Source organism: Glycine soja, chromosome 20, assembly GCF_004193775.1.
Source record: "Glycine soja cultivar W05 chromosome 20, ASM419377v2, whole genome shotgun sequence".
In the NCBI taxonomy this organism is placed as follows: Eukaryota; Viridiplantae; Streptophyta; class Magnoliopsida; order Fabales; family Fabaceae; genus Glycine; species Glycine soja.
The window spans coordinates 32,275,620-32,301,815 of NC_041021.1; the positions used below are offsets into that span (position 1 = coordinate 32,275,620).

Below are 26,196 nucleotides of genomic sequence, written 5' to 3' on the forward strand. Positions count from 1 at the left end.
CACTTATTTTGACTCTAGGAGCAGTGGTAACTAGGCTTCTAATCCAAGCAATAACAATTGGAACTCTAACAAATCTTCTTGGAGTGTTGGAAATAAATATTATAACTGGGGCAAGAAAAGTAATTGGAATTTTGGATCTGGTGATGCTAATCAAAACACCATTTAGAGAAGCAATAGCAGTTGGAACACAACAAATGCCCCAAGCGATGATGGTGTAAATGAAGGTTCAAATGAAAATTTTGTTGGAGTAGGTGGTGGGAACTAGGGAGGTGGTTACCATAATAGAGGTGGCTTAGATAAAGGTGACTTTAGAGGTAGAGGAGAACACAATGGCTTTGGTTCAACAATATAGATGGTTTAGACTGCATTTATATTTAATATGGTTGGTATGTGTATCAGAAAAAAGAAGTGTTCAATCAACGCGTGTTAGGAAAAGTAGTGTTCAATCAATAAAAAAACACAATATGTATTTTTTTCCTTGTTCATTTTTTTTTATAAAAAAAAGCAATACAACAAAATTTAGATTCCATTGTTTAATTTTTTTCCAATGAAATCATGATTCCTTCATGATAAGCGGGGTGCCAAAAAAAAAAAATAACAATGGAATCTCAATTTTGTTGTGATAAAAAAAACTTAAACAATAGATCAAAATTTTGTTGTAATAAGGGGGTGTGCTGAAAAACATAACGACAAAATCATGATTTTGTTGTTATATTTAGGGCAAAAATAAGTATACAACGATTCGGTTGTATAATATACAATTGATCACTATTCCGTTTTAATAGGGAGACGAATTTGATTATGCAATGAAATATGAATTTTGTTGTGCATTTTATTCAATAAAATTATGAAAAGAACATTCTTGGAATAAAAAAAGTTGTTAGTCCCTTAGTAGGGGCCAAGGGCAATTCCAATATCACCAATAGCAACATTTTACAAAGTTCCAAGCCCAACTATTAGAATATAAAACACATTTTATTGAATTAATTTTTAATGAGTTAATAATATGTAATTTTAAAGAATACATTCCACATTTGTTACAAAAAGGAAAAAAAACATTCCATATAAGATTACCTTAATTATTAAAAAATCATATTTAAAACATTACCATTATTATACAACATATTAATTTAATTAAAAAATATATATAAAGTTTAATTAATTGATTAATACCATATTATATAAAATAAGAATCAATATAAAATTTAATTATTTAATTGATTGATTTAATAAGTATATATACTCATGGTAATCCCATGAATTACTGTAATTAATATAATTCTATATATTTATTCATTGTATTTTTATGTGTTTAGTTGATTAATTTAATTAAAATATATAATATTTGTTATAATCTTGAAACATATTTTTTATTAAAATATAAAGTGCCATCATTTTTAAATAATTCTTAAGAATACTTTCACTCGATGTAGTCATTCAAAATAATTCTTAAAAATACTTTCACTCGCTACACTTTTTTTACTTCTCACCTCTTTCTTTCTTTCTTCCTCACTTCTTCAACGCACTTTTTTTTTCTCTATGGACCCAAACACTACCGAAACTCAAAACCAATGGGGTTCGAAGGCATGGAACCTTCTCTCCAAGCTCCGTTCCCAATCCCCCCTGATCCAATCATCACCAACTTCATCTCCATGGACATCGTTGCCAACACACTCTTCTCTGCTGGCGCCTGCCCCACCATGCTCCATGCCATCGAGGAGCTCCCCGACTTCACCCCGTGCATCGCTGCCCTCGTCCTCAATGTTGGCACGCTCTCACCCTCCTGGCTCCCTGCCATGAAGCCCCTGCATGCCTATGCACGACGCTCGACATATCGTGGGTGCTCGACCCCATCGCTGCCTATCGCAACCTACCCTTCAGCGGGAGGGCGACGCGAGGCTCATGGGTGCGTCTTCCAAGAAAGGAAAATGCGGGGAGTCGCCACCAACTTTTATTCGAGGAAAACGTCGGAAAAAACAGAAAATTTGTGGTCTACGAACTTTAAGTGTGAAAGGTTCGAGAGTTTGTATTTATGCACGGGGAAGGTATTAGCACCCCACGCGTCCGTCACAAGGGACGGCAGCCTTTAATCGAGTGTGCAAATATGACTTCAAATTGTTTTATTTTCCCTTTTACGTTTTTATGCCTTTTGTATTTTTTATCTTTTTGTGGTCGACAAGGGTGTTTCCATTGCTCCTACGTATTCCTCAATCGTGATAAGGAAATCAAACCTACGTAGTTCTTTGAGAACTGAACGTTGGTTAAGTTGTTTTTATCTTTTTTGCAAGATATATTGTGACCAAAAAAGTCGTTTAAGGCGTTGGACCATTTAAACAATCTTTTGATTCTTTTGAAAGGAGAGAAACATTAAGGCATTGGGCCATTAATGATCTCTTGGTTTTTGAAAGTAGTGACAAAGTTACATGTTGACTTTAGGCTTTCGAAAGTCCACGTTAACCAATAAAAGCAAAGAGGACCATTTAAGGCATTGGACTTTAAAACGGTTTTTAGGTGATTTTTATGGACAAAGCTTGATTTGTGAGTTTATTTTAGCCTTAGTTTCACTTTGGTTATTAGTCAATTCAATTAAGAAAAATCCCAAAGAAAAGCGTCCGATTGATTTTTTTGGATTATTTTATTAAAAGATATTTTGATTATTTTATTATTATTTTGCCTCTTTTGGTTTTAAATGTGGTTACGGCGTGAAAGATTGTTTGGATTTTATTTTAACAGAGATTAAACGATATTACAACTCAAATGATCGGTGGAAATTCATTTTATTATTGATTAGGTGAGAAAACGGCTTAAATAAATGGTTAAAGCACGTCAAAAAGGGATACAAAGAACAAACGAAATGAAAATAAAAGCACGCGAAACAAGTGGGGACCACTAAAGTTACATAGAATGAATTGAAAGATTCGGTTTCGGGAACTTACCGGTTGAAGACCGAAGAATGACGAAGAACGAATGAAGAATGATGAAGAACGGTGAAGAATCTTCATGAAATCGCCCACGGAAACGTCTCGAAAGCGTTACGGAAGTGCCTCGGCTTGGATTTTCTTCACGGAAACAATTTTTCTCACTAATTTCAAGAGAATCCTAAATACCAGAAGGGCTGAACCAAATAACTCTGCCCTTTTTCCCCTATTTATAGGCGAAAAGAGGGAGGTGGTTGCCGCCTAGTTCACCCAGGCGAGCTCAGCTCACCAAGGCGAGCTGGGTTGCTTCCACCAAAAGGCACCGTCTTCTGTTGGAACACCCTGGAAGGCCCAAGTAGGCCTGGTTGCTATTTGCACACCCCTTTTTACTAAATACACCCCCTTTTGTGTTTTTTTGCTGATTCTTTTTCGTAACGTTACGGAACTTTATGGATTACGTAACGACACTTATTTTCTTTTCGTAATGCCGCGAAACCGTATGGATTGCGCAATAATCCCTTTTTTGACCTCTGGAATGTTGCGGAACTTTACGAATTGTGCGACAATGCTCCCTTTCGACTTTCGGCATGCCACGGAACTTCATGGATTACCTAACAACGGATGTTAAGTACCTTGAAGCGGTCAAGCAAAGGTTGCAGGCCATCAAACAATGGTCCCCAGACGATATTAGGGTATGACACTGCCTCCGCCTCCGCCTTCCACCTCGATGTCTGCTGTAAACTTCTCCGACTGAAGTCCACCGTTGTCTGGGGAAATGCCCATGAGATCATTGCGCTCTCCTAAGCCGCCTCCGCTTAGCCACACACCAACGCCGCCTCCAAGGTGATCAATCATCAAATCAATCCATCCATTTAATTTCATTTATAGAAATTGAGTTCTTATTATTTTGACTTAAATTGTTTCATTCATTTTTACTTAACCTTGTGTATTTTTTTTTTGTTTCTATACGATATCTTGCTGATTTTTAGCCGTTTGTTTTCAATTTTGATTCCGTGAGCATATGACAACTATAAATGAAAAAAATGAAATTGTAAAGGTTCTAAAATTGAAAAAAAATACAAATTTACAATAACTAAAAATGAATAAAAAAGCTTACACGAACCAAAATTGAAAAAGCTAATTTTCCGATACTAAAATTAAAAAAAATAAACTTATAGATAAAAATGAAAAAGTACTAACTTTGGGGAAACAAAATCATACTTAAAAGCATACTTAAGCCTGTTATTTTTTTTCCTCTTGGGCATGTTGTTTTTGTCTCATAAATCTTCTACTCCAATAAGTATTATATTTAGAATGCACTATTATTGTCTTATCACTCACAAATTATTGTGCCGAATGATCAAGTTTGTTAATTTTTAGAATAATTATCTAATTTGTATGATTTCTAAGTAGTTGATATTGTAAAAAAATAACATGAAAATTTAAAATCTATTTATCTTAATAACTTTTTAAAAGATTGAATATTTTTTAGTCTCTCCAAATATACTGATTTGGTTTTTAATTTTTTTTGTTGATTTTAATTCTTATAATTTTTTCTTAAAAGGTTAAATTACACATTTGGTCTTTATAGTTTCACGATTCTTACCTTTTTGGTCCCTATAATTTGAAAGTGGTTTTTTTAGTTCCTATAGTTTACATTTTAATTATGTTTTAGTCCCTATAGTTTTGAAAGTGATTTTTTTAGTCCTTATAATTTGTATTTTAATTTTCTTTTAGTTCCTATAGTTTGAAAGTGGTCTTTTTAGTCCCTATATTTTATATTTTAATTCCATTTTAGTCCTTACCATCAAAATATGAGTAATATTATCAATTACAATTAACTACAAAAATATTAGCAAGTAATTCGTAACTAATTTATGGTAAGATAATTTGTAAAAAAATAATTGGTAATTTATTACTAATTTTTAGCTAATTATTTTTATATTTTTTTGTAGTAAGGTCTAAAAGGTAATTAAAATACAAATTATAGGGATTAAAAATATCACTTTCAAACTATAAGGACTAAAAAGAACACTTTTAAACAACAAGGACTAAAAGAGAATTAAAATGTAAACTATAGGGACTAAAAAGGTAAGAATCATGAAACTATAGGGACCAAATGAATAATTTAACCTTCTTAAAAAAATAATCCTTGTAACTATTTGTTTAATGATGATTAATAGAAAAAACATAGACACAACGTGATGTAGCTCCATGTAGAGCTTGTACACCTTGGATCTTCTTCATCAATGGAGTCTTTGGCTTCTTGAAGATGAATGGCAGCGGAATGGAGAAGGAAGAAAGATGATTGGAGACGCCACTTCAATGAGAAAATGAGTCTAGAAGAAGCTCACCACCATAGGAAACCATGGATAAGAGTTTGCGGTATGAGAAGATGAATGGAGGGAGAGTAGGGGTGGAAATGAGCCAAGCCAAGCCAAGCTTTACTAGGCTTGAGCTTGGCTTGAGTTGAATACGTAAGGCTTGAGCTTGGCTCATTACCTGTCATAGGCTTTTTTTTTAAGGCTCGGCTCGGCTTACATAAAAACCTGGCTTGGCCCACGAGTGATGTGCCATCATTTTCTTCTATTTTCTAAACCCTTTTTGCTCCATTTTAATTATTGATTGGTCTTAATTGTCAATTAATTAGGCAGTTTTATTATTTGGGCTCATTTAGCTAATTTGATGTTTTTAATCTAATTTCAGGAATTAATGAAACATTGGGCTTAATCCGGATTTTGGTTGTGGACTTGAAGAGGGCAAATAAAGCAGCGCTTACCTTAGTTAATTTCTAATTAGGAAATTTCGCAATTTTATTTTATGTTGTTCAGTGTTTATTTCGTTTTGGGCCGGAGTATTGTAATAGGGCCCAGTGACTTTGAGTGACTCTTTTTAAATAGCTGCCTTGGGATTCGTGCAGGGCATTCTGTTAAGCTATTCATTATTCAGAGCTTTTGTTTTAGGGTTTTCATTTTTCTGCTTGATGCTACTGTTCACGTAATGCAATTTTACGTTTTCTGCTTCTAATTACAGTTTCGTTCTTGCTTCTTCTTCTATTTTCATTTACGTTTCTGTTCATTTATGTTTCTGTTTAATGTTTCATTTGCGTTTTCTGTTTGAATCCATGGAAGGCTAGATTTTCTGGTGTTGTTTCCTTTTGAGGACAAAGCCCAACTCTCTTTGAGGTTTCGCTTGTAATGTGGTTTCCTGGCAGTTTTCCCTTCACCAGTTATCCCAATTTCGTGAACATTAATCAGTGCACGCTTCGTGTTCGATTAATTGCCTCTGAGCCTAACTTGCGTTCATGCTTAATGGACGAAGGGCTAACTGGTGTATGTGGTGCCTAATCACGTATTGAAAACCCTAAGTTGATTTTCGCTTAGTAAATTGAAATAGGGTTGGATTAAGTGGTTGACTGTTAGGGACGAATTCTCCATAACCCAGGATAAGAGAATGGCTTCTGAATCAGAGGAAACAACCCGTTTTTAATATTAGTAGTTTCGTATTCCAGTTTACTTGTTCTGCTCTTTAATTACCAAATAACCAAACCCCCCCCCAATCGTTACTGTTACTGCAAGTATATTATGAACATTTGGGGTAGAAAAAAATTTCCTACGCCTTGGCAGCCCGCCATAGGCTGGCTGAGGTCTCCATCGTCCAAAAAAAGCGATTCTGTCAAAAGTTTTTTATTTTTCAAGTTTTATTCACTTATTTTTCTTAACCTACCATTTTTAGCTTTCATAGTTAGACTTTGAATGTTTGTCTGAAATTTTTTGTGCTATCTTCTCATCATTTTATAGGGTTGCTCACAAAATTTCAAGTCATTTGGATATCATTTGAGGGTAGTTGTAGTTCAAACCTACACCTTTATTTACATGACAAGGCAACTAGTTGTGTGCATGCTGAATGTAGTGTATGACTAGAGGCAATCCATCTGACTTACAACCCTTTGATCCTGAGATAGATAGGACATTTCATAGATTAGTTAGGCATCATTTTATACCTTTTGATCATTCTGAGCATTCCATAACTGGTGAATCTGTGCATTCTGTTATTGGTGATTTTGAACATCCTGATCTTAAGCATTATAATTTTGAGCATTCTGATTCTGAGCATTCTGATTTTGCACATTCTGAGAACATGGCACAACCTCCACCTCGTGAGAGGACTCTAAGGGAAATGGCTGCACCTGATTTCACCTACGAAAGCTTGTGCATCCAATACCCTGATGAGGATGTCCCATATGTTCTTAAAATTGGACTGATTCATTTGCTTCCAAAGTTTCATGGCCTTGCAGGTGAAGACCCGCACAAACATTTGAAAGAATTTCACATTGTCTGCTCCACCATGAAACCCCGAGATGTCCAAGAGGATCACATATTTCTGAAGGCTTTTCCTCATTCATTAGAGGGAGTGGCAAAGGACTGGCTGTATTACCTTGCTCCAAGGTCCATCACGAGCTGGGATGACCTTAAGAGAGTATTCTTAGAAAAAATTTTCCCTGCTTCCAGGACCACAGCCATCAGGAAGGATATCTCAAGTATTAGACAACTCAGTGGAGAGAGCCTGTATGAGTACTGGGAGAGATTTAAGAAACTATGTGCCAGTTGCCCCCACCATCAGATTTCAGAACAACTTCTTCTCCAATATTTTTATGAAGGACTCAGTAATATGGAGAGAATTATGATAGATGCTGCCAGTGGTGGAGCCCTTGGAGACATGACTCCTGCTGAAGCCAGAAATTTAATTAAAAAGATGGCCTCCAACTCCCAGCAGTTTAGCGCCAGAAATGATGCCATAGTCATTAGAGGAGTGCATGAGGTAGCTACAAACCCATCTGCATCATCTGAAACTAAGAAGCTTGAAGGCAAACTGGATGCATTGGTTAACTTGGTAACCCAGCTGGCCTTGAATCAGAAATATGTACCTGTCGCAAGGGTTTGTGGTTTATGCTCCTCTGCTGACCACCATACACACCTTTGCCCTTCCATGCAGCAACCTAGAGCAATTGAGCAGCTTGAAGCTTATGTTGTAAATATTTACAATAGACCTCCTCAACCTCAGCAGCAAAATCAACCACAGCAGAACAATTATGACCTCTCCAGCAACAGATATAACCCTGGATGGAGGAATCACCCTAACCTCAGATGGTCCAGCCCTCAGCAACAACAACAGCAGCCTGCTCCTTCCTTCCAAAATGTTGCTGGCCCAAGCAGACCATACATTCCTCCACCAATCCAACAACAGCAACAACCCCAGAAACAGCCAACAGTTGAGGCCCCTCCACAACCTTCCCTCGAAGAACTTGTGAGGCAAATGACTATGCAGAACATGCAGTTTCAGCAAGAGACCAGAGCCTCCATTCAGAGCTTAACCAATCAGATGGGACAATTGGCTACCCAATTGAATCAACAACAGTCCCAGAATTCTGACAAGCTGCGTTCTCAAGCTGTCCAAAATCCCAAAAATGTCAGTGCCATTTCATTGAGGTCGGGAAAGCAATGTCAAGAACCTCAACCCGTAGCACCTTCCTCATCTGCAAATGAACCTGCCAAACTTCACTCTATTCCAGAAAAAGGTGATGACAAAAATTTACCTAACAATTTCTGTGCAGGTGAATCTTCTTCCACAGGTAATTCTGATTTGCAGAAGCAGCACATTCCCCCTCTTCCATTCCCTCCAAGAGCAGTTTCCAACAAAAAAATGGAAGAGGCAGAGAAAGAGATCTTGGAAACGTTTAGAAAAGTAGAGGTAAACATACCTCTGTTGGATGCAATAAAGCAAATTCCAAGATATGCCAAATTCTTGAAGGAGTTGTGCACTAATAAGCGGAAGCTTAAAGGAAGTGAACGAATTAGCATGGGCAGAAACGTCTCCGCATTGATTGGTAAATCTGTTCCTCAAATTCCTGAAAAATGCAAAGATCCAGGTACATTCAGCATACCTTGTATTATAGGGAATAGTAAGTTTGACAATGCCATGCTAGATTTAGGAGCCTCTGTTAGTGTTATGCCTCTGTCGATTTTTAATTCTCTATCTCTAGGTCCCTTGCAGTCAATTGATGTGGTAATTCATTTAGCTAATAGAAGTGTTGCCTATCCTGTTGGTTTCATAGAAGATGTCTTAGTTAGAGTTGGTGAACTGATTTTCCCTGTTGATTTTTATATCTTGAATATGGAAGATGGATTTTCTCAAGGATCAGTTCCCATCATTCTAGGCAGACCCTTTATGAAAACTTCTAGAACTAAGATAGATGTTTATGCAGGCACACTGTCTATGGAATTTGGTGACATAACTGTTCATTTTAATATTCTGGATGCTATAAAATACCCATCTGAAGATCTTTCTGTATTTCGTGCTGAAATAATTGACCATGTTGTTGACGAATACATGACTGATCTTTATTCTAATCTGCATGCCTCTCACTCTTCATGCATTGAGTCTGAAATTGTACTTGATCATATGTCTGAATTTGAAGCTGAGAGTGAATCTGAGAGTGATATTGATTGCATGTCTGGTGGTGGTGTTTTACCTCTCGAGATTGATTTTATAGAGTCAGATAGGACTAACCATGTTTCAGGAAGTACACATACCTCTGACTTTCTTTATGAGGTAAAGGCTGAGAAACCATCTCCTTCTACCACTGTCCAGCCGACCACACCAGAATTGAAGCCTCTGCCATCAAATTTAAAATACGCTTACTTGGATGATAGCAAGAGTTTTCCAGTGATTATATCTGCCTCCCTTGCTGATGAGCAAGAGGAGAAGTTGTTGTCAGTTCTCAAGAAGCATAAGAAGGCTATAGGCTGGACCCTGGCGGACATTCCTGGTATTAGCCCATCCACATGTATGCATCGAATAAATTTAGAGGATGGAGCTAAACCAGTAAGACAACCATAAAGAAGACTCAACCCGGTGATTCTTGATGTAGTGAAGAAGGAGATAACCAAGCTTTTGCAAGCTGGAATCATTTATCCTATCTCCGATAGCCAATGGGTGAGTCCCGTCCAGGTAGTCCCGAAGAAGACTGGCCTCACAGTGATCAGAAATGAGAAGGAGGAGCTGATTCCTACTCGGGTGCAGAACAATTGGAGAGTCTGCATTGACTATAGGAGGCTGAACCAGGTTACCAAAAAGGACTATTTTCCCCTGCCATTCATTGACCAGATGCTTGAACGCCTGGCAGGTAAATCCCACTACTGTTTCCTTGATGGTTTTTCTGGTTATATGCAAATTACTATTGCTCCTGAGGATCAGGAAAAGACCACATTCACCTGCCCCTTCGGCACTTTTGCTTATAGGAGCATGCCTTTCGGCCTATGCAATGCCCCTCGTACCTTCCAGCGGTGCATGATTAGTATTTTCAGTGATTTTTTAGAAAATTGCATAGAGGTGTTTATGGATGATTTCACTGTATATGGATCCTCTTTTGATGGTTGTTTGAATAGTTTGGAAAAAGTTTTGAATAGATGCATTGAAACTAACCTTGTTCTAAATTTTGAAAAATGTCATTTTATGGTTGAGCAAGGTATAGTTTTAGGCCACATTATTTCCAATAAGGGTATTGAAGTAGATCCTGCAAAAATTTCTGTTATTTCACAATTGCCTTACCCCTCTTGTGTGCGAGCGGTGCGATCTTTTCTTGGTCATGCAGGATTCTACAGGCGCTTTATAAGGGATTTTAGCAAAGTAGCCCTTCCACTGTCCAACTTGTTGCAAAAGGAGGTGGAGTTTGACTTTAATGACAGATGCAAAGAGGCTTTTGATTGCCTCAAAAGAGCGTTGACTACCACCCCCATCATCCAGGCACCCGATTGGACAACCCCTTTTGAGCTTATGTGTGATGCATCAAATTATGCATTGGGGGCTGTCCTTGCTCAGAAAATTGATAAATTGCCCAGGGTGATATATTATGCTTCTAGGACTTTAGATGCTGCCCAAGCAAATTATACTACTACTGAGAAAGAGCTTCTAGCCATAGTTTTTGCTCTTGAAAAATTTCGTTCTTATTTGCTTGGTACTCGCATTATTGTTTATACTGACCATGCAGCTCTAAAGTACTTGTTGAAGAAGGCTGATTCTAAGCCTAGGTAGATCCGATGGATGCTCTGGCTCCAAGAGTTTGACTTGGAGATCCGTGATAGGAGCGGAGCACAAAATCTAGTTGCTGATCATTTGAGTCGAATCGAACGTGTCTCTGATGCAGATTCACCTATTCGGGATGATTTCCCGGATGATCATTTGTATATATTGTATAGTATTTCTGACTCTCTTTCTACTCCCTGGTTTGCTAACATTGTCAATTATTTAGTTGCCTCTGTTTTTCCTCCCTTAGCATCTAAGGCCCAAAAGGATAAAATTAAAAGTGATGCTAAGCATTTTATTTGGGATGACCCCTACTTGTGGAAATTGTGCAGTGATCAGGTCATTAGACGATGCATTCCAGATCATGAGACTGACTCAGTCCTGCAGTTCTGTCATTCTTCCGCACCGGGAGGTCATCTGGGTGTTCAAAGGACAGCTCGCAAAGTGCTTGATTGTGGTTTTTATTGGTCCACCATCTTTAAAGATGCGTGGAAGATCTGCAGCACTTGTGAGCAGTGTCAGAGAGCAGGAAATACACTTACATGGCGACAACAAATGCCTCAGCAACCTATGCTATTCTGTGAGGTGTTTGATGTCTGGGGTATAGATTTCATGGGTCCTTTTCCTGTCTCTTTTGGTTATGTTTACATTCTCCTTGCAGTTGACTATGTTTCAAAATGGGTGGAAGCCAAGCCCACTAGAACTAATGATGCTAAAGTTGTCGCAGACTTTGTCAGGTCTAATCTGTTTTGTAGGTTTGGAGTACCTAAAGCAATTGTTAGTGATCAAGGAACCCATTTTTGCAACAGGACAATGCATGCCCTGCTTAAAAAGTATGGGGTGGTACACAGGGTATCCACACCATACCACCCCCAGACCAATGGACAGGCAGAAATTTCTAACCGAGAAATCAAGCGAATTTTAGAGAAGATTGTGCAGCCAAGCAGGAAAGATTGGAGTACCAGGCTTGATGATGCTCTCTGGGCACATCGGACTGCCTACAAAGCACCCATAGGAATGTCTCCTTATCGGGTTGTCTTTGGAAAGGCATGTCATCTTCCAGTGGAAATTGAGCACAAAGCTTACTGGGCAGTGAAGACTTGCAACTTCTCTATGGACCAAGCTGGTGAGGAAAGAAAGTTGCAACTGAGTGAGTTAGATGAAATCCGCCTAGAAGCCTATGAGAACGCCAAGTTCTACAAAGAAAAGACCAAGAAGTTCCATGATAGCATGATAGTTAAAAAAGACTTCATGGTTGGGCAAAAAGTGTTATTGTATAATTCTAGGCTTGGACTCATGAGTGGTAAGTTGAGGTCTAAGTGGATTGGTCCTTTTGTTGTTACTAATGTTTTTCCTTATGGTACAGTTGAGATCAAAAGCGACTCCACAAACAAGAGCTTCAAGGTCAATGGACATCGACTTAAGTCATTCCTCACGAACCCTTCTTTAGTGGACGTAGTGGTGGAAGAGACTTCCTTACTCCACCCTACTCTTCCTCCACAAACAAGAGTTTTTCTTTTTGATGATTTAATTGTTTTTAATCTTTTAATTGTGCTACATTGAGGACAATGTGTTGTTTAAGTATGGGGGGGGGGGGGGAGTGTTCTTTGGTTTTGCTAGTTTTGTTGGTTTTGTTAATTTGTTAGTTGTGTTAATTTGTTGATGTTGTTAGTTTCGTCGGATTTTTAGTTTAATATTTTGGGTCAATTTTGTGTGCAAGTACGACTTTGCATGTTTTTCTTTGAATTATAGGATGTTCAAGAAATGGGTAATTGTTTTGAAAATAAAAGTTCTTGACATTTTGACTCGAAATCCTTGATTCTTCTCTACATGTCATGATAGTTTTGAAAGCTCAATTTGAAAGTGATGAGTTTACCTTTGTGAGAATTTGAGCCATCCATCATCATAATCATTTGGTGTGTTTTGCCCCATTGATTGCTTGCACAATAGCCTTGGCTTGATTCTTGTTGATGCGTCCTAATTCACATGCATATTTGTAAATGATTGAGGCAATTTTGTTCTTATAAGCTTCTAGCCAAATGGACTTACCTTGAATTAATTCCTTTGATAGCCCTTTTGAGCCTTGTGTCCCTTTCCTTGTTTTGAAGCTCACTACAAGCCTTAAGTGAAAAAACATGATATCACCATATCCTTAAGGAATTTTGGAGCTTTGGAATTGTTTTGGGAATAAGTGTGGGGGGTTTTTGTTTCATTGGACAATTTGTTTTGTTGGCTATGCTTCATGATGTATTTCAGGCCATACTTGATGTACATTGTATATTGGTTAAATGTTGGACATGCTGAATGAAATGTTGTTTCTCAAAGGCTATAGAGTAAAAAAAAAATCAAAAAAAAAATTCGAAAAAAAAAGCAATAAAGTTGAGTGAATAAGATCTTAAATGGCACAAGAATGATGAAACTCTTGGTTCTACTCTTCATGTTTAAATTTTATCTTTACTTCTTTTTATTTTCTTATTTTTTTCTTAATATGCACTTATTCCCCATTGCTCCTCTATCCCTTTGGGATTTAGCCACTTATTCCATATTTTTCCATACCTTGTCCTTGGCCCCATTACAACCTTAAAAGACCTTTTGATCCTCATGTGCTTGTGTTTATGGGTTGATTGTCAATCTTAGAATCTTGCCAAGTTTATGTGGTGTTTGCTTTCATGGGTGCTTTGAGGGTAAATAGTAGCCTAGACACTTGAGAGATAGAGTGTATATCTTGTGAGAATTTATCACTTTTCATTCTTGAGCTGATTAACTATTTTGCCATGATTGGGTTGCTTGGATGATTTTCATGAATGTCTTGACTTTTTGGATCTCCTTATGTTAGATGTTACCCATTCCTTGATGTTCATTGAGAAATATGTGAATGTTTTTGTTTGTCTCCCTTTGATATCCTTGGATTTTGTTCTTTGTTTCATTTTGCCCAGGAGTGCAAAAGGCTAAGTATGGGGGGTTTTTTATGTGCCATCATTTTCTTCTATTTTCTGAACCCTTTTTGCACCATTTTAATTATTGATTGGTCTTAATTGTCAATTAATTAGGCAGTTTTATTATTTGGGCTCATTTAGCTAATTTGATGTTTTTAATCTAATTTCAGGAATTAATGAAACATTGGGTTTAATCCGGATTTTGGTTGTGGACTTGAAGAAGGCAAATAAAGCAGCGCTTACCTTAGTTAATTTCTAATTAGGAAATTTTGCAATTTTATTTTATGTTGTTCAGTGTTTATTTCGTTTTGGGCCGGAGTATTGTAATAGGGCCCAGTGACTTTGAGTGACTTTTTTTAAATAGCTGCCTTGGGATTCGTGCAGGGCATTCTGTTAAGCTATTCATTATTCAGAGCTTTTGTTTTAGGGTTTTCGTTTTTCTGCTTGATGCTACTGTTCACGTAATGCAATTTTACGTTTTCTGCTTCTAATTACAGTTTCGTTCTTGCTTCTTCTTCTATTTTCATTTACGTTTCTGTTTAATGTTTCATTTGCGTTTTCTGTTTGAATCCATGGAAGGCTAGATTTTCTGGTGTTGTTTCCTTTTGAGGACGAAGCCCAACTCTCTTTGAGGTTTCGCTTGTAATGTGGTTTCCTGGCAGTTTTCCCTTCACCAATTATCCCAATTTCGTGAACATTAATCAGTGCACGCTTCGTGTTCGATTAATTGCCTCTGAGCCTAACTTGCGTTCATGCTTAATGGACGAAGGGCTAACTGGTGTATGTGGTGCCTAATCACGTATTGAAAATCCTAAGTTGATTTTCGCTTAGTAAATTGAAATAGGGTTGGATTAAGTGGTTGACTGTTAGGGACGAATTCTCCATAACCCAGGATAAGAGAATGGCTTCTGGATCAGAGGAAACAACCCGTTTTTAATATTAGTAGTTTCGTATTCCAGTTTACTTGTTCTGCTCTTTAATTACCAAACAACCAACCCCCCCCCCAATCGTTACTGTCACTGCAAGTATATTATGAACATTTGGTTTGTCACTGCTCATTGGGAAACGACCTAGGATTACTTCCTAGTTACTGCATTTTCATGTTTATTTGATTCGGGTACGGCCTCGATCAACGAGCCTGCTTAAAGACGTCTTTGATTAATTATTTATTTTAAAACCTAGTGAAATACTAACTAAAAAACGAAACTTATAAAATTTCGTATAAGTAATGTACAAATCCAAAAATAATTGATAAACAAAATCATATTGAATTCAAGTCGTTAAAGCACAAAGTATATCAAAAGAAAATAAAAAGAGCATAATATTAAAAAATGTATGGATTAGAGATGATTTACACTAATATAGCCAAACAAAAATATTTAAATTGTGTGAAAATGTCTTTACAAAACATTCTTTTCCTTGGAAGTATTAATCTTGTTGCAATATCCTTTTAGCTTGAGTCTCTTTCTTTTTGAAAATTTTCCACATGCACGTGAACTCTCTAAGCACTTTATATGCCACTTCATCCTGTCATTCATAATGCCATAAAAATGGTATAGATAATCATCATTAATCTGTCAGTTGCTATAAAGCTAGCACACAAAATATAATTCAAGATATACACCCTTAATCCAATAAATTAAAGTGCAGACTTCTACCACAAACATGATGTATTGATGTTTAACATCTTGATAGTACTAGAATTATAATAATAATTGAATTTGACATAGTTAAGTATCTGTTAAAAATGTTTAAATACATAAACTAGATAAACTTGCGTAGCAGTAACAAAAATATGAGCCAAGATGTCACTAAAACATATACAACTAAAAATTATAATGTGACTTCAACAATGAACTTACATTTACAAATCATCTGCAATCAAGTTATCTTCAAGATGATTTCTTCAAGCTTTTCATTCACCTTCACAATAAGGGAAAAAATGTTATTAGGACTAATTAATAAATACAAAAAAAGAACTAAAATGACAGCCATAAGTATGTACCTTTGAATTTTTCTTCAAATTATAATTATGACGAAGCCAATCCCCCCCGCAAATGAGCGCTTCAATAGATTCTTCATTTAGTTTAGAACGATACTCATCAATTACCCTACCCCCAGCACTAAATGTAGACTCTGAAGCTACTGTTGATATTGGAATAGCTAGTATGTCACCCGCCATCTTTGATAAAACCTTGTATTTTAGGCTATTGTTCCTCCACCACTCTAACACACTAAAAGAAGAGTTACTAGTTTCAGGAATATAAACATTCTCCTTAAGATAATCCTCTAATCCTGATTTCATTGGAGGGATGGCTTCATTTGCACGCACAATGTTCATTATTTGATCAAATCCAGTGACAATAGAATATTTAGATGCAGAGGTAGTTGAAGAATTTATGCCAGTATCATTCATTTCATTTAAGGATGATTCATTGATACTGAAAGTCACATACTCATCATATAATTGTTGAAGTGAGTTTCGTACCTTCTCTATATTCTCCTTTGAAATTTCTTCAGACTTATATATCAATGGAAAACATATGTTAACAACATGGAACTTGCACCTAGGATCCAAAACACTTGCAATGGACATCAACATATTACATTCTCCCCAATATTTGTCAAACTTTACCTTCATTGAACCTGCCATTTCTCTCATGAAAAAAGTTGTATCCTCTAATGCATTGTCTATTACTTGTTTAACCCTCCAAACTTCTAGAAGATATAAATTAGCAGTAGGATACTCACTGCCTGAGATTATATGTGTAGCTACATTAAAAACTTCTAAAAGTGTACAAACCTTTTGCACTTTTTCCCAATCCTCGTGTGAAGGTGCATAAGTATAGTGTGGATCTCTTTCACTATAGGCTGAAAATGCAGTTTTGAACTTCAATGTTGTTGACAACATTTGAAATGTGGAATTCCACCTAGTGGGACAATCAATGATGAGCTCTCTTTCTTTTAGATGTTTTTGCTCTACAAGGGAGAGGGAGAGAAGGAGCACGAAATTTTGTGCCTCAATTGAGATCTGAACTTTGAAGTGTAATTCTCAAATGATCAAAGTTGAAAAAATGCACACACATGACCTCTATTTATAGCCTAAGTGTCACACAAAATTGGAGGGAAATTTGAATTTCTATTCAAATTTCAATTGAATTTGTGGAGCCAAATTTTGGAGCTAGAATTTCACCAATTATGATTAGTGCATTTTAACAATGGTTCAGCCCACTAATCCAAGATCAAGTCCAAGATTCTCCACTAAGTGTGCTTAGGTGTCATGAGGCATGTAAAGCATGAAGGACATGCACAAAGTGTGACTATATGATGTGGCAATGGGGTGTAGCAAGCAAATGCTCACCTCCCCTCTAAAATTTAATTGGATTGGGCTTCTCCCAATTCAATTAAATTTATTTTCCAACACGCACATCAAATATTCACTTAAGGCATGTGAAATTACAAAACTACCCCTAATACAAAAACTAGTCTAGGTGCCCTAAAATTCAAGGGCTGAAAAATCCTACATTTCTAGGGCACTTTAGCTACATTATGGAGCCCTAAATACAAGACCAAAAATAATAAAATCCCAATCTAATATGTACAAAGATAAGTGGGCTCATACTTAGCCCATGGGCCCGAAATCTACCCTAAGGCTCATGACAACCCTAGGGTCTTCTCTTGCATCTCTGGCCCAATCTACTTGGAGTCTTCTATCCAATGCCCTTGCGAGGTAGGATTGCATCATTCCATCCCCCTTGAAAATGATTTGACCTCAAATCCCGAAGTTCTTGAAACTCTGGGTTTTTTTCCTCAAGACCTGTAAAAAGAACAAAAACATATATATTAGTGGTGTTTGGAAAGTTAAAGTAAGGTAAGGTCTGAAAACCCATTTCCTGGGCATCTTCCCATGAAGGAACATGGTTCCTCACCAACTCAATTAGTGGTGCTACAAGTATAGAAAAATATGGGACAAACCTTTTGAAAAAGTTTTTTAAGTCATGGAAGCCCCAATTTTTCCTTATAGTTGGTGGAGTGGGTCACTCAGGAATGACCTTTATTCTCTTAGAGTTCATTGGAACCCCTTGATGACTATTTAAAAAATTAAGAAAAGTAATGAAATAAAATATACCTTTTTCTGTATTTTCATGTTGATTATTCATACCAAAAAGTATCACAAACCTAAGGTGTCCCATATGAGTACCTAAGTTTGTATTGAAACTAAAAATAAGAACAAACCTACCAAATGAGTCACTATGTACACAAATCATGAAGATGTTGGGTTCACGAGTGATTTTACAAAAGAGTGTTGCACCTCTCAAAACATTTATCATACCACCTATTTTAGGGATTCGGTGCCTAATAATACCTACTTTGGGCACCAACAAAGCACAAGGATTTAAGCTCTTGCGAACCAAACCCTCATCCAACAACTCCTTTACTTGAGGAATAAACTCAAGCCTAAGAGGTGTGACAATGCTAACAAGTGTCTTTTTACAAAAGAGAAAATGTGGAGGTTGTCTAAGAGGGGAAATTTCTTTAATATTTTTCTTTATTTTGAAATGTCTTTCCTTCTTAGCTAACCTCTTGGAGGAGACACTTACCTCCTTACACTCCTCCTTAACCATTAATGTTTGTCCTTCTTCTTGGGGGTAAATCTCTTCACTAGATTCTTTCCCTTTTGCTTTTTCACTTTCACTAGAGGAAGGTGAAGTAGTAGCCTTATCTTGGCTACTATAAATGTCTTGGCCCCTCATAATCATGGTTTTCTTGGTGGGACATTGAGAAGTAATGTGTCCTCTTCCAAGACATTTAAAGCACTTCATAGAGCTAGTCTTCTTTTGCATACTAGCCTTAAGGGGTTGCTTTTCTATTGTCTTCCCTTTATCTTCTTTGGGCTTAGAAAGAATCATCCCTAAGATGCCTTGACCTTGGTCTTTCTTTAGATAAGAGTGAGAGTCATAAGATTTTGAAGTAGACTTCCTCTTAAGTTGTTGCTCTACCCTTATTTCCCAATCTAAGTTAGCCTTTACATTGTCCTTCCCATGGAAGTATGGGAGGTTAATGTTAGCCTCTTGAGGCTTTCTATCCTTTTCTCTCCTATGGGAGTGAGGTCTAAGATGTGATCTATGCCTTCCTTCATAATAGTCATGAAGTTCTTCACTTAGGCTCTTGCAAGAGTTATGACTACTATAGGAGGCATGCTTTTCTTTTCTTAACTCTTTTAGTATTTTCCTTCTTTCTTCCCCTCTTATTTTCTCTCTTTCATCTTGACTTATTTCTTCCACTCTTTTTTTTCCTTTTTATTTTCTCTCTTGTTTTTCTTTCGACAACTTAAGGGATCTCAACTCATCTAATATCTTATACAAGGGGTCCTTAGGAGTAGAACCTTCACCATTAACACTAGATGAAGAATGAAGACTCATGTTGGGTCCTAAGTTGTGGTTCTTTCTTGTTGGGAGTTTAAAAAAAAAAGGTAAAAGAAACTATGGTTGAAACTAGCCAAAATAAACACTAAAAAAGGTGTGAAAGATAAGGTAAAAACTAATTAGTAAAAGGCAAACTATCTAGGCGGTTTGACAATGGAAGGTAGAGGAAATAAGCTATGAAAGTAAACAAGAAATGTAAATTAGGCGAATCCTAAGAGTGTTTGGATGACCACATTTAAGGTTTTCAACAAAACACTCACAATCCTAAGGGAGAATTGCCTAAAATTATTACACACAAATGGAAGTAGGGTGACCTATTGGAGGCTCCCAACTTACTTCCAATGAAAGGCCTTTTTGTTACAAAATTTGAAAGCAATGAAAGTAAGTAAATTGTCAATTACAAAATTACAGCAAGGTCCTCAATTTTGGTGGTTGTTCTCTCTTTGGTGATTCACTCAATTTGAAGTGCTTCTTAGTCCAATAGCTCTTAAGGTAGTTTTACCCTTGCTTCTTGACTCAAATTCTTCAAGGGATGGCACCAATCCTCCTTTCCAATTCCCTATATGGCAACTCACAAACAAGGAAACAAAGAGACAAGCAATAATCAAAGACCCAAAAAATGAAATGAAAGCTAAACCAATAGAGTTTTAACAAGACAAATTTTCAGGGATTTTTCAACAATTAAAGCAACGAAAAGCACATAAAAGCAAGCTAGGACTCAAAAAGAAACTTAGAATGACTCTAGAGTAGAGTAAAAAAACTAAAATAAAAAGACTCAAGAAACCTCTAGTTTTGGAACTTTTTTTCACACTAATTTTCAATTGAAATTTCAGAACTAGGATTGATATAAAATAGGCACCAATTATAGAACAAATTTTGAGCCAAAACAATAAACACACTTCCCTTTCACTTTTTTTTCCTAGACACTGATTTTTCTGCCAACTTGTGTTATTTTTCTTATTTTTCCTTTAATCTAAATAGCTTAGTTTTTTTTCATAATTTTGGTCTAGATGTCTAGAAAATTTAGTAAAAATTTCAGCTCAAAACACATATTGACCAATTCTCAGTAATTTATACAAGTTCATATGTTCAAGCTGCCAGCACCAGCGATTTCAACCTAGAAATCAAGAGTAGTGTTTATGTTGCTTAAGGCTTGGATAGTTACAATTTGTGTTTGATTATGCTCAAATATATTGAATAACACAATTCAAGAGAGCTTAAGACTTATTTTGATTCACAAATCCAGCCACAACTCAGCACCACAACTCAACTTCATCATAGGCATCATGTAGGAAACTTAGAAAAAAAAAAAGAGTTTAACAACAAGACTTCTTCTAGGAATTGATTTAGAACATGTTATGAACTAAATAACATGCATGAATTAGACTCAAAATTCAAAAGATAGGCTAAGAATGACAAGAAAACATGAACAAATGTATCTAGAATTCAATCAACAAAATAAAAATTCAACACAAACTTAGAACATAATGTGACAATAACTATGACTAAACATGACTCTAAGACAACATGGATTAAGTGATTTACACTTAGATTTTTGTGTTTTTTTTCTAATCAATATTTTGGAACCAAATTTAGATCTAAGGTTCAGCATAAGAATATTATGAATGAAAAATGATAGAACCTAAAATCAACACAAAAACATGATTCAAGAGTAGATCTACAAAATTTGAACCATAGAAATGCAAGAACAAGTGTAGATCTAAGATTTAATCAATTTTTTTTTGAATCTACTCTAAACAGCACCAAACCAAAAGACAATGGAGGATATACATGGAGAATAAGATGAAGAACAAAGAATTAAAAAGAATTCACTTAACAAAAAGATAGAGGAATTAAAAGAACATCAACTAGATGAAGATGCTCTTGATACCACATGATGTAGCTCCATGTGGAGCTTGTTGGCCTTGGATCTTCTTCATCAATGGAGACCTTTGCTTCTTGAAGATGAATGACAGCGGAATGGAGAAGGAAGAAAGATGATTGGAGACGTCATTTCAAGGAGAAGATGAGTCTAGAAGGAGCTCACTACCATAGAAAGCCTTGGATAAGAGCTTGAAGGTAGGAGAAGATGAATGGAGGGAGAGGGAGAGAAGGAGCACGAAATTTTGTGCCTCAATTGAGGCTTGAAATTTGAAGTGTAATTCTCAAATGATCAAAGTTGAAAAAATATACACACATAGCCTCTATTTATAGCCTAAGTGTCATACAAAATTGGAGGGAAATTTAAATTTTTATTCCAATTTCACTTGAATTTGAAATTGAATTGTGGAGCCAAATTTTGGAGCCAAAATTTCACTAATTATGATTAGTGAATTTTAGTTATGGTTCAGCCCACTAATCCAAGATCAAGTCCAAGATTCTCCACTAAGTGTGCTTAGGTGTCATGAGGCATGTAAAACATGAAAGACATGCACAAAGTGTGACTATATGATGTGACAATGAGTTGTAGCAAGCAAATGCTCACCTCCCCCTCTAAAAGTTAATTGGATTGGACTTCTCCCAATTCAATTAAATTTATTTTCCAACACACACATCAAATATTCAATTAATGCATGTGAAATTATAAAATTACCCCTAATACAAAAACTAGTCTAGGTGCCCTAAAATACAAGGCCTGAAAAATCTTACATTTCTAGGGTACCCTACCTACATTATGGAGGTCTAAATACAAGGACTAAAAATAATGAAATCCTAATATAATATATACAAAAATAAGTGGGTTCATACTTAGCCCATGAGCCCAAAATCTACTCTAAGGCTCATCAGAACCATAGGGTCTTCTCTTGCATCTCTGATCCAATCTACTTTGAGTATTCTATTCAATGCCCATGTGGGATAGGATTGCATCATTAAGTAGCAAATTTGTTAGTGTAGTAAATTTTATAGACACAACGTGTCTATAAAATTTGTTCTTCTAATCTTAAGTAGCAAATTTGCCAGTGTTGTAAATTTTACGGAATAAATAAAGTCAAGGACCCAAACTGATCGCTGGTGCCAATTTACTAGATTAAATTGTTTTTTTTTTATTCTTCGTATGACAATATTTCATAAGAAAAAGTGAAAAGAAAATAAGGATGTATGGGGCTCATTGAAAATTCAACTAAGTATTCATTATTTGTTTTCTCCCCTAATCCCCTTTTATCTGAGAAAATTGTCACTACATCTTGTAATTTAGCTCCATTGTCAAGGGTGTGGACAGTGTTCATGAGTCAACGGATGCGGTTACTGCAAAGTTGTTAGCTCAGACAAGTGGTGCAATAGTTGCTGTGTCAGGAGCCACTGACATTGTTACGGATGGAAATTGAGTTGTTGGAGCTCACAATGGGGTGGCGATGATGCAGAAAATAACAGCAACTGGGTGTTCAGTCACTGCCCTGATTGCTGCCTTTGTTGCCCTTGACAAAAGCCATGCTTTGGATGCGGCAGTTTCAGCATTAGCCGTATTTGGTGTTGCTGGTGAGCTGGGAATGAAGATGGCTAAAGGTCCTGCATCACTTTGAATGCACTTGATAGATGCACGCTACGGGCTTGATGAAGCTGCCTTGAATTCTCCTGTTAATGTCACCAGTTTGTATTGAAATGTGACGATCTGCATGCAAATTGGTAACTAATTATCATAAAATTCGCATCTAATCTTGTATCATAGTTGATACTTGATAGTTGTCTATCAATGGTATCCATTGGTTTAACTGAAGGTGAATCATTAGTTGGCAATAGAGATCCCTCTATAATTTATGTCAACAACAATTTATGACAACAGAGCTACCTCTAGTAATAAAAGGATTTTCATATAGTTAAAAATATCTCATGGTTTCAGCCCTTAATTTAGTTTGGTCAACATTTTGTATGTATAGGTTTATTTTGCCAAAGTTAGCTTCAAAATTTCTGTTTGATGTATAGAAATGGGTTTGGTGGAAGTTGTTTATGAACTCCTGATGCATTGTTGATCATAGTGTAAACCGGTAGAGTTGAGTATATATATGAACTACTGAATACCACTTTCTTACATGTTCATATGCAGTAAACCTTGTCTCTTTGTTGGTCTGTGTTTTTCCTGATTATTTTCCATGATACTTTTGTTTTGCTTTATGACTTATGTCAACACCATAGCTTGGGCTTTCCGCACTCATGATATTGATAGCTTATGATTGATTTGCTTAATTCTTATTTAAATTTTACTTGTAACCTTTCATTGTCTGAGTCCGTGATATTTATTGCTTCTGCAGTTCTGCTTGTATTCAAAAATCAAAATCCGAACTCCAAGTGACATAATTCATTTAAAAAGAAAAAAAGAAATCAACATTAGGTTTCTTGGGATTACAACTAAGATTTCAAATACATTCTGTAAACAAAGTATCAAACTGACAATAATATACAAGACCAATCTCATACTCATCCGTAAAAGAACAGCACCCAGATGCTTTTACATTTCCACACTAAAGTTTTAGTGTTTCAAATAGATAGTGATCCTCAGCAGTGTCTCTGCACCATCAGTGGCAATCTGTCCTGGTGGGATAAGAGCTCTCAGTTCAGCAAACCCCCTTGCATTCTTAAACTTCCCTGTGCCCCCCATCACAGATATTTGTGACATGGTGCTTCCTATCTTGTACAAGCCATAAAAGTTCAAGCTATCACCATATTCCCCTCCTTCAAACAGGACTGTAAAAGCCATCATCTGTCTAGTCCCATCTGCTGAACTTGCCACATACACACCTTGAGCCTTCCCAACTATTTGAGACCCCAACTCAGGTTGAGAGGTCAATATATCATCAATAACAGTGATTGTACCAAAGCCTAGTCCCAGTCCATCAGGTCCTAACTGCAGAGGGGCATTGTTTTGGTTGTTGTTGTTGCCTGAGTTTGGTGCAAATGAAGTACCTGCCAATCCAGTTCCTAGTGGGATGCCAAAAACTCCATTGACAGTGGGGTTAGCACCATTGGCATTAGGGATGGCTGTCCCTTGGGTGTTGAATCCTACTGGCATTGCAAAGGGTACTTGACCACTGTATATGCTTCCCAGCAAGCCAGTCACCGGTCGAGCTGTTGGGTTGCTGCCCCCTAGAATGTCATGCATGTAAAGCTCAATAACATGTTCTTTCCCAGTGGCTGCAGTGGGGTCAACTGCTGCCATAGTTGTTGCCAAATTTGCAAAGGCAAGCAACATTGCCAAGGAAGCTGCAGTTAATGATCCCATTCCCATAGCAATCTTGTTTCCAAGTGTTTGAGATGTAGATGCCATTTCTTCTATATGATAATGAATCTAGAGAGGATGTGGAATGAAATGCATGTCTTGGTATTAAATAAGAGGGAACACAGAGTGTGTTGGAGTGGTTGTGAGGCATAGGTGATAATGAAGTTGTTGAAATTAAGAGGAAAGTAGATTAGTTGTGCCTTAAGTTCTACCAAAATAAATTAGTCAACATTTGTGTTTAGTGGCATTGTTTAGATGTAGTGAGAGAAAGTAACTGTGCTACGAGGTTCCTTGTGTAGAAATCCATGGGAAAAAGTAATAATTTGTTGTCACTCACAACCACTCCTTTTCAAATGCTTTCGTTATGAAAGATTTTGTATAAGATACAGCCACAGGGCAGTGGAAGGAAAGTCAGAAATTTGAGAGGTGCAAGTACAACTAAATCAAAATCTCAAGACAATAGCTTAATTAATTGTCCCTCTAATGGGTAAACAATAATGTTGTATTTTCGAACATTATTTATTAATGTTCCAAGTTATCATTATCTCTTGTTAAACCAATAGAAGGCTTTTACCTCTATTCAATCTATTATTCGTCTCTTAATATTGTATTCCCTTGATTTATCTACTTACGAAAATTAATAATTGTACCATGATCCCATATAACTAAATACACAGACAACAACAATATTCAATTCTTATATCATTCAGTAAAATTGATTAGATAGACTAATTAATGTTATTAGACTTAATCAATAATTCTTCCGCAACATACTATTTAGAGTTAGGCATTTTTAATGTTTATATCAATGATTCACTCATTTGCAAAGTTAAAGAAAATAAATTTACATATCCTTTGCTCTCCAACCAAAAAGAAAGCTATTGAAATGAAATTAATGTAAATACCAATTTTCATTATAAATTCTTGAAATTTCTTTGTGACATGTAAAATTAATGATTGGGATTTGTAATCTTGAGTGTTAAAAAAATTTAACTTTATTTTTTATTTAAATATGCATTTTCTCTTAATATTTTGAAGCAAATTAACATTTTGTATGAAATTTGATAGAGAGAGAGCTTACATTTGGCTCCTATCATGAAATTCTGGTTCTGACCCTGCCTTCAGCATCACATAAATATTATAAAAAAATTAAGGAAGTTTAGGTCAGTAGATTTGTTGTAAGAAAATTTTTTATATTTATTTTTTATTTTTATAGATAAAAAATATTACAGAAGAAACCTAGGATAGTCCTTGTGATTTAAAGACAGAGAAAAAGTGCTGTCATATAAATAAATACGAATTATTGGGTTCACTTTAACATTATTTTGTTTAAGAATAGAGGAAATACAAAAAATTAAGAAATATTATTTTCAATTAAATTAGTAGATATCAAAATTTTCTACTTTTCCTCTTCATCGTAATTCGTAAGTTTGGGAAAACAGAGGAGATGAGTATGAAAGTTTCAAAACACCGTACTATTCATAAATAAGTTTTCTCATTAAGTAATTATAGAATTTAATTTATATATACTGTAATCATTATATAAATATTTAATCTAAAATTTTACCACATCATTTTATTTATTAATATTTAGTGTGATAATAATAAAGGGGCTCGAT

At 36.0% G+C, this 26,196-nt stretch overlaps 1 protein-coding gene, 1 non-coding gene and 1 pseudogene across 2 annotated transcripts; 1 reads left to right on the forward strand and 2 right to left on the reverse strand.

Annotated features, from left to right (window-relative positions):
- The first annotated feature begins 1,539 nt into the window (after nt 1-1,539).
- Nucleotides 1,540-22,964, forward strand: LOC114401991 (annotated as a pseudogene).
- On the reverse strand, nt 7,437-7,543 carry LOC114403946. The gene has a single exon (XR_003664713.1). It is a non-coding gene; the product is annotated as a small nucleolar RNA R71 (small nucleolar RNA).
- A 673-nt stretch (nt 22,965-23,637) lies between the features above and the next one.
- Nucleotides 23,638-24,666, reverse strand: LOC114402660 (dirigent protein 18-like). Its single transcript, XM_028365312.1, has one exon. It carries the CDS (start codon nt 24,623-24,625, stop codon nt 23,831-23,833), a length of 795 nt encoding a protein of 264 aa, XP_028221113.1. The 5' UTR covers nt 24,626-24,666; the 3' UTR covers nt 23,638-23,830.
- Between the last annotated feature and the right edge of the window lie 1,530 nt (nt 24,667-26,196).

What these genes read in the sequence shown, in the direction of transcription:
- LOC114402660 (XM_028365312.1), bottom strand. Translation starts at nt 24,625, where the DNA reads ATGGCATCTACATCTCAAACACTTGGAAACAAGATTGCTATGGGAATG.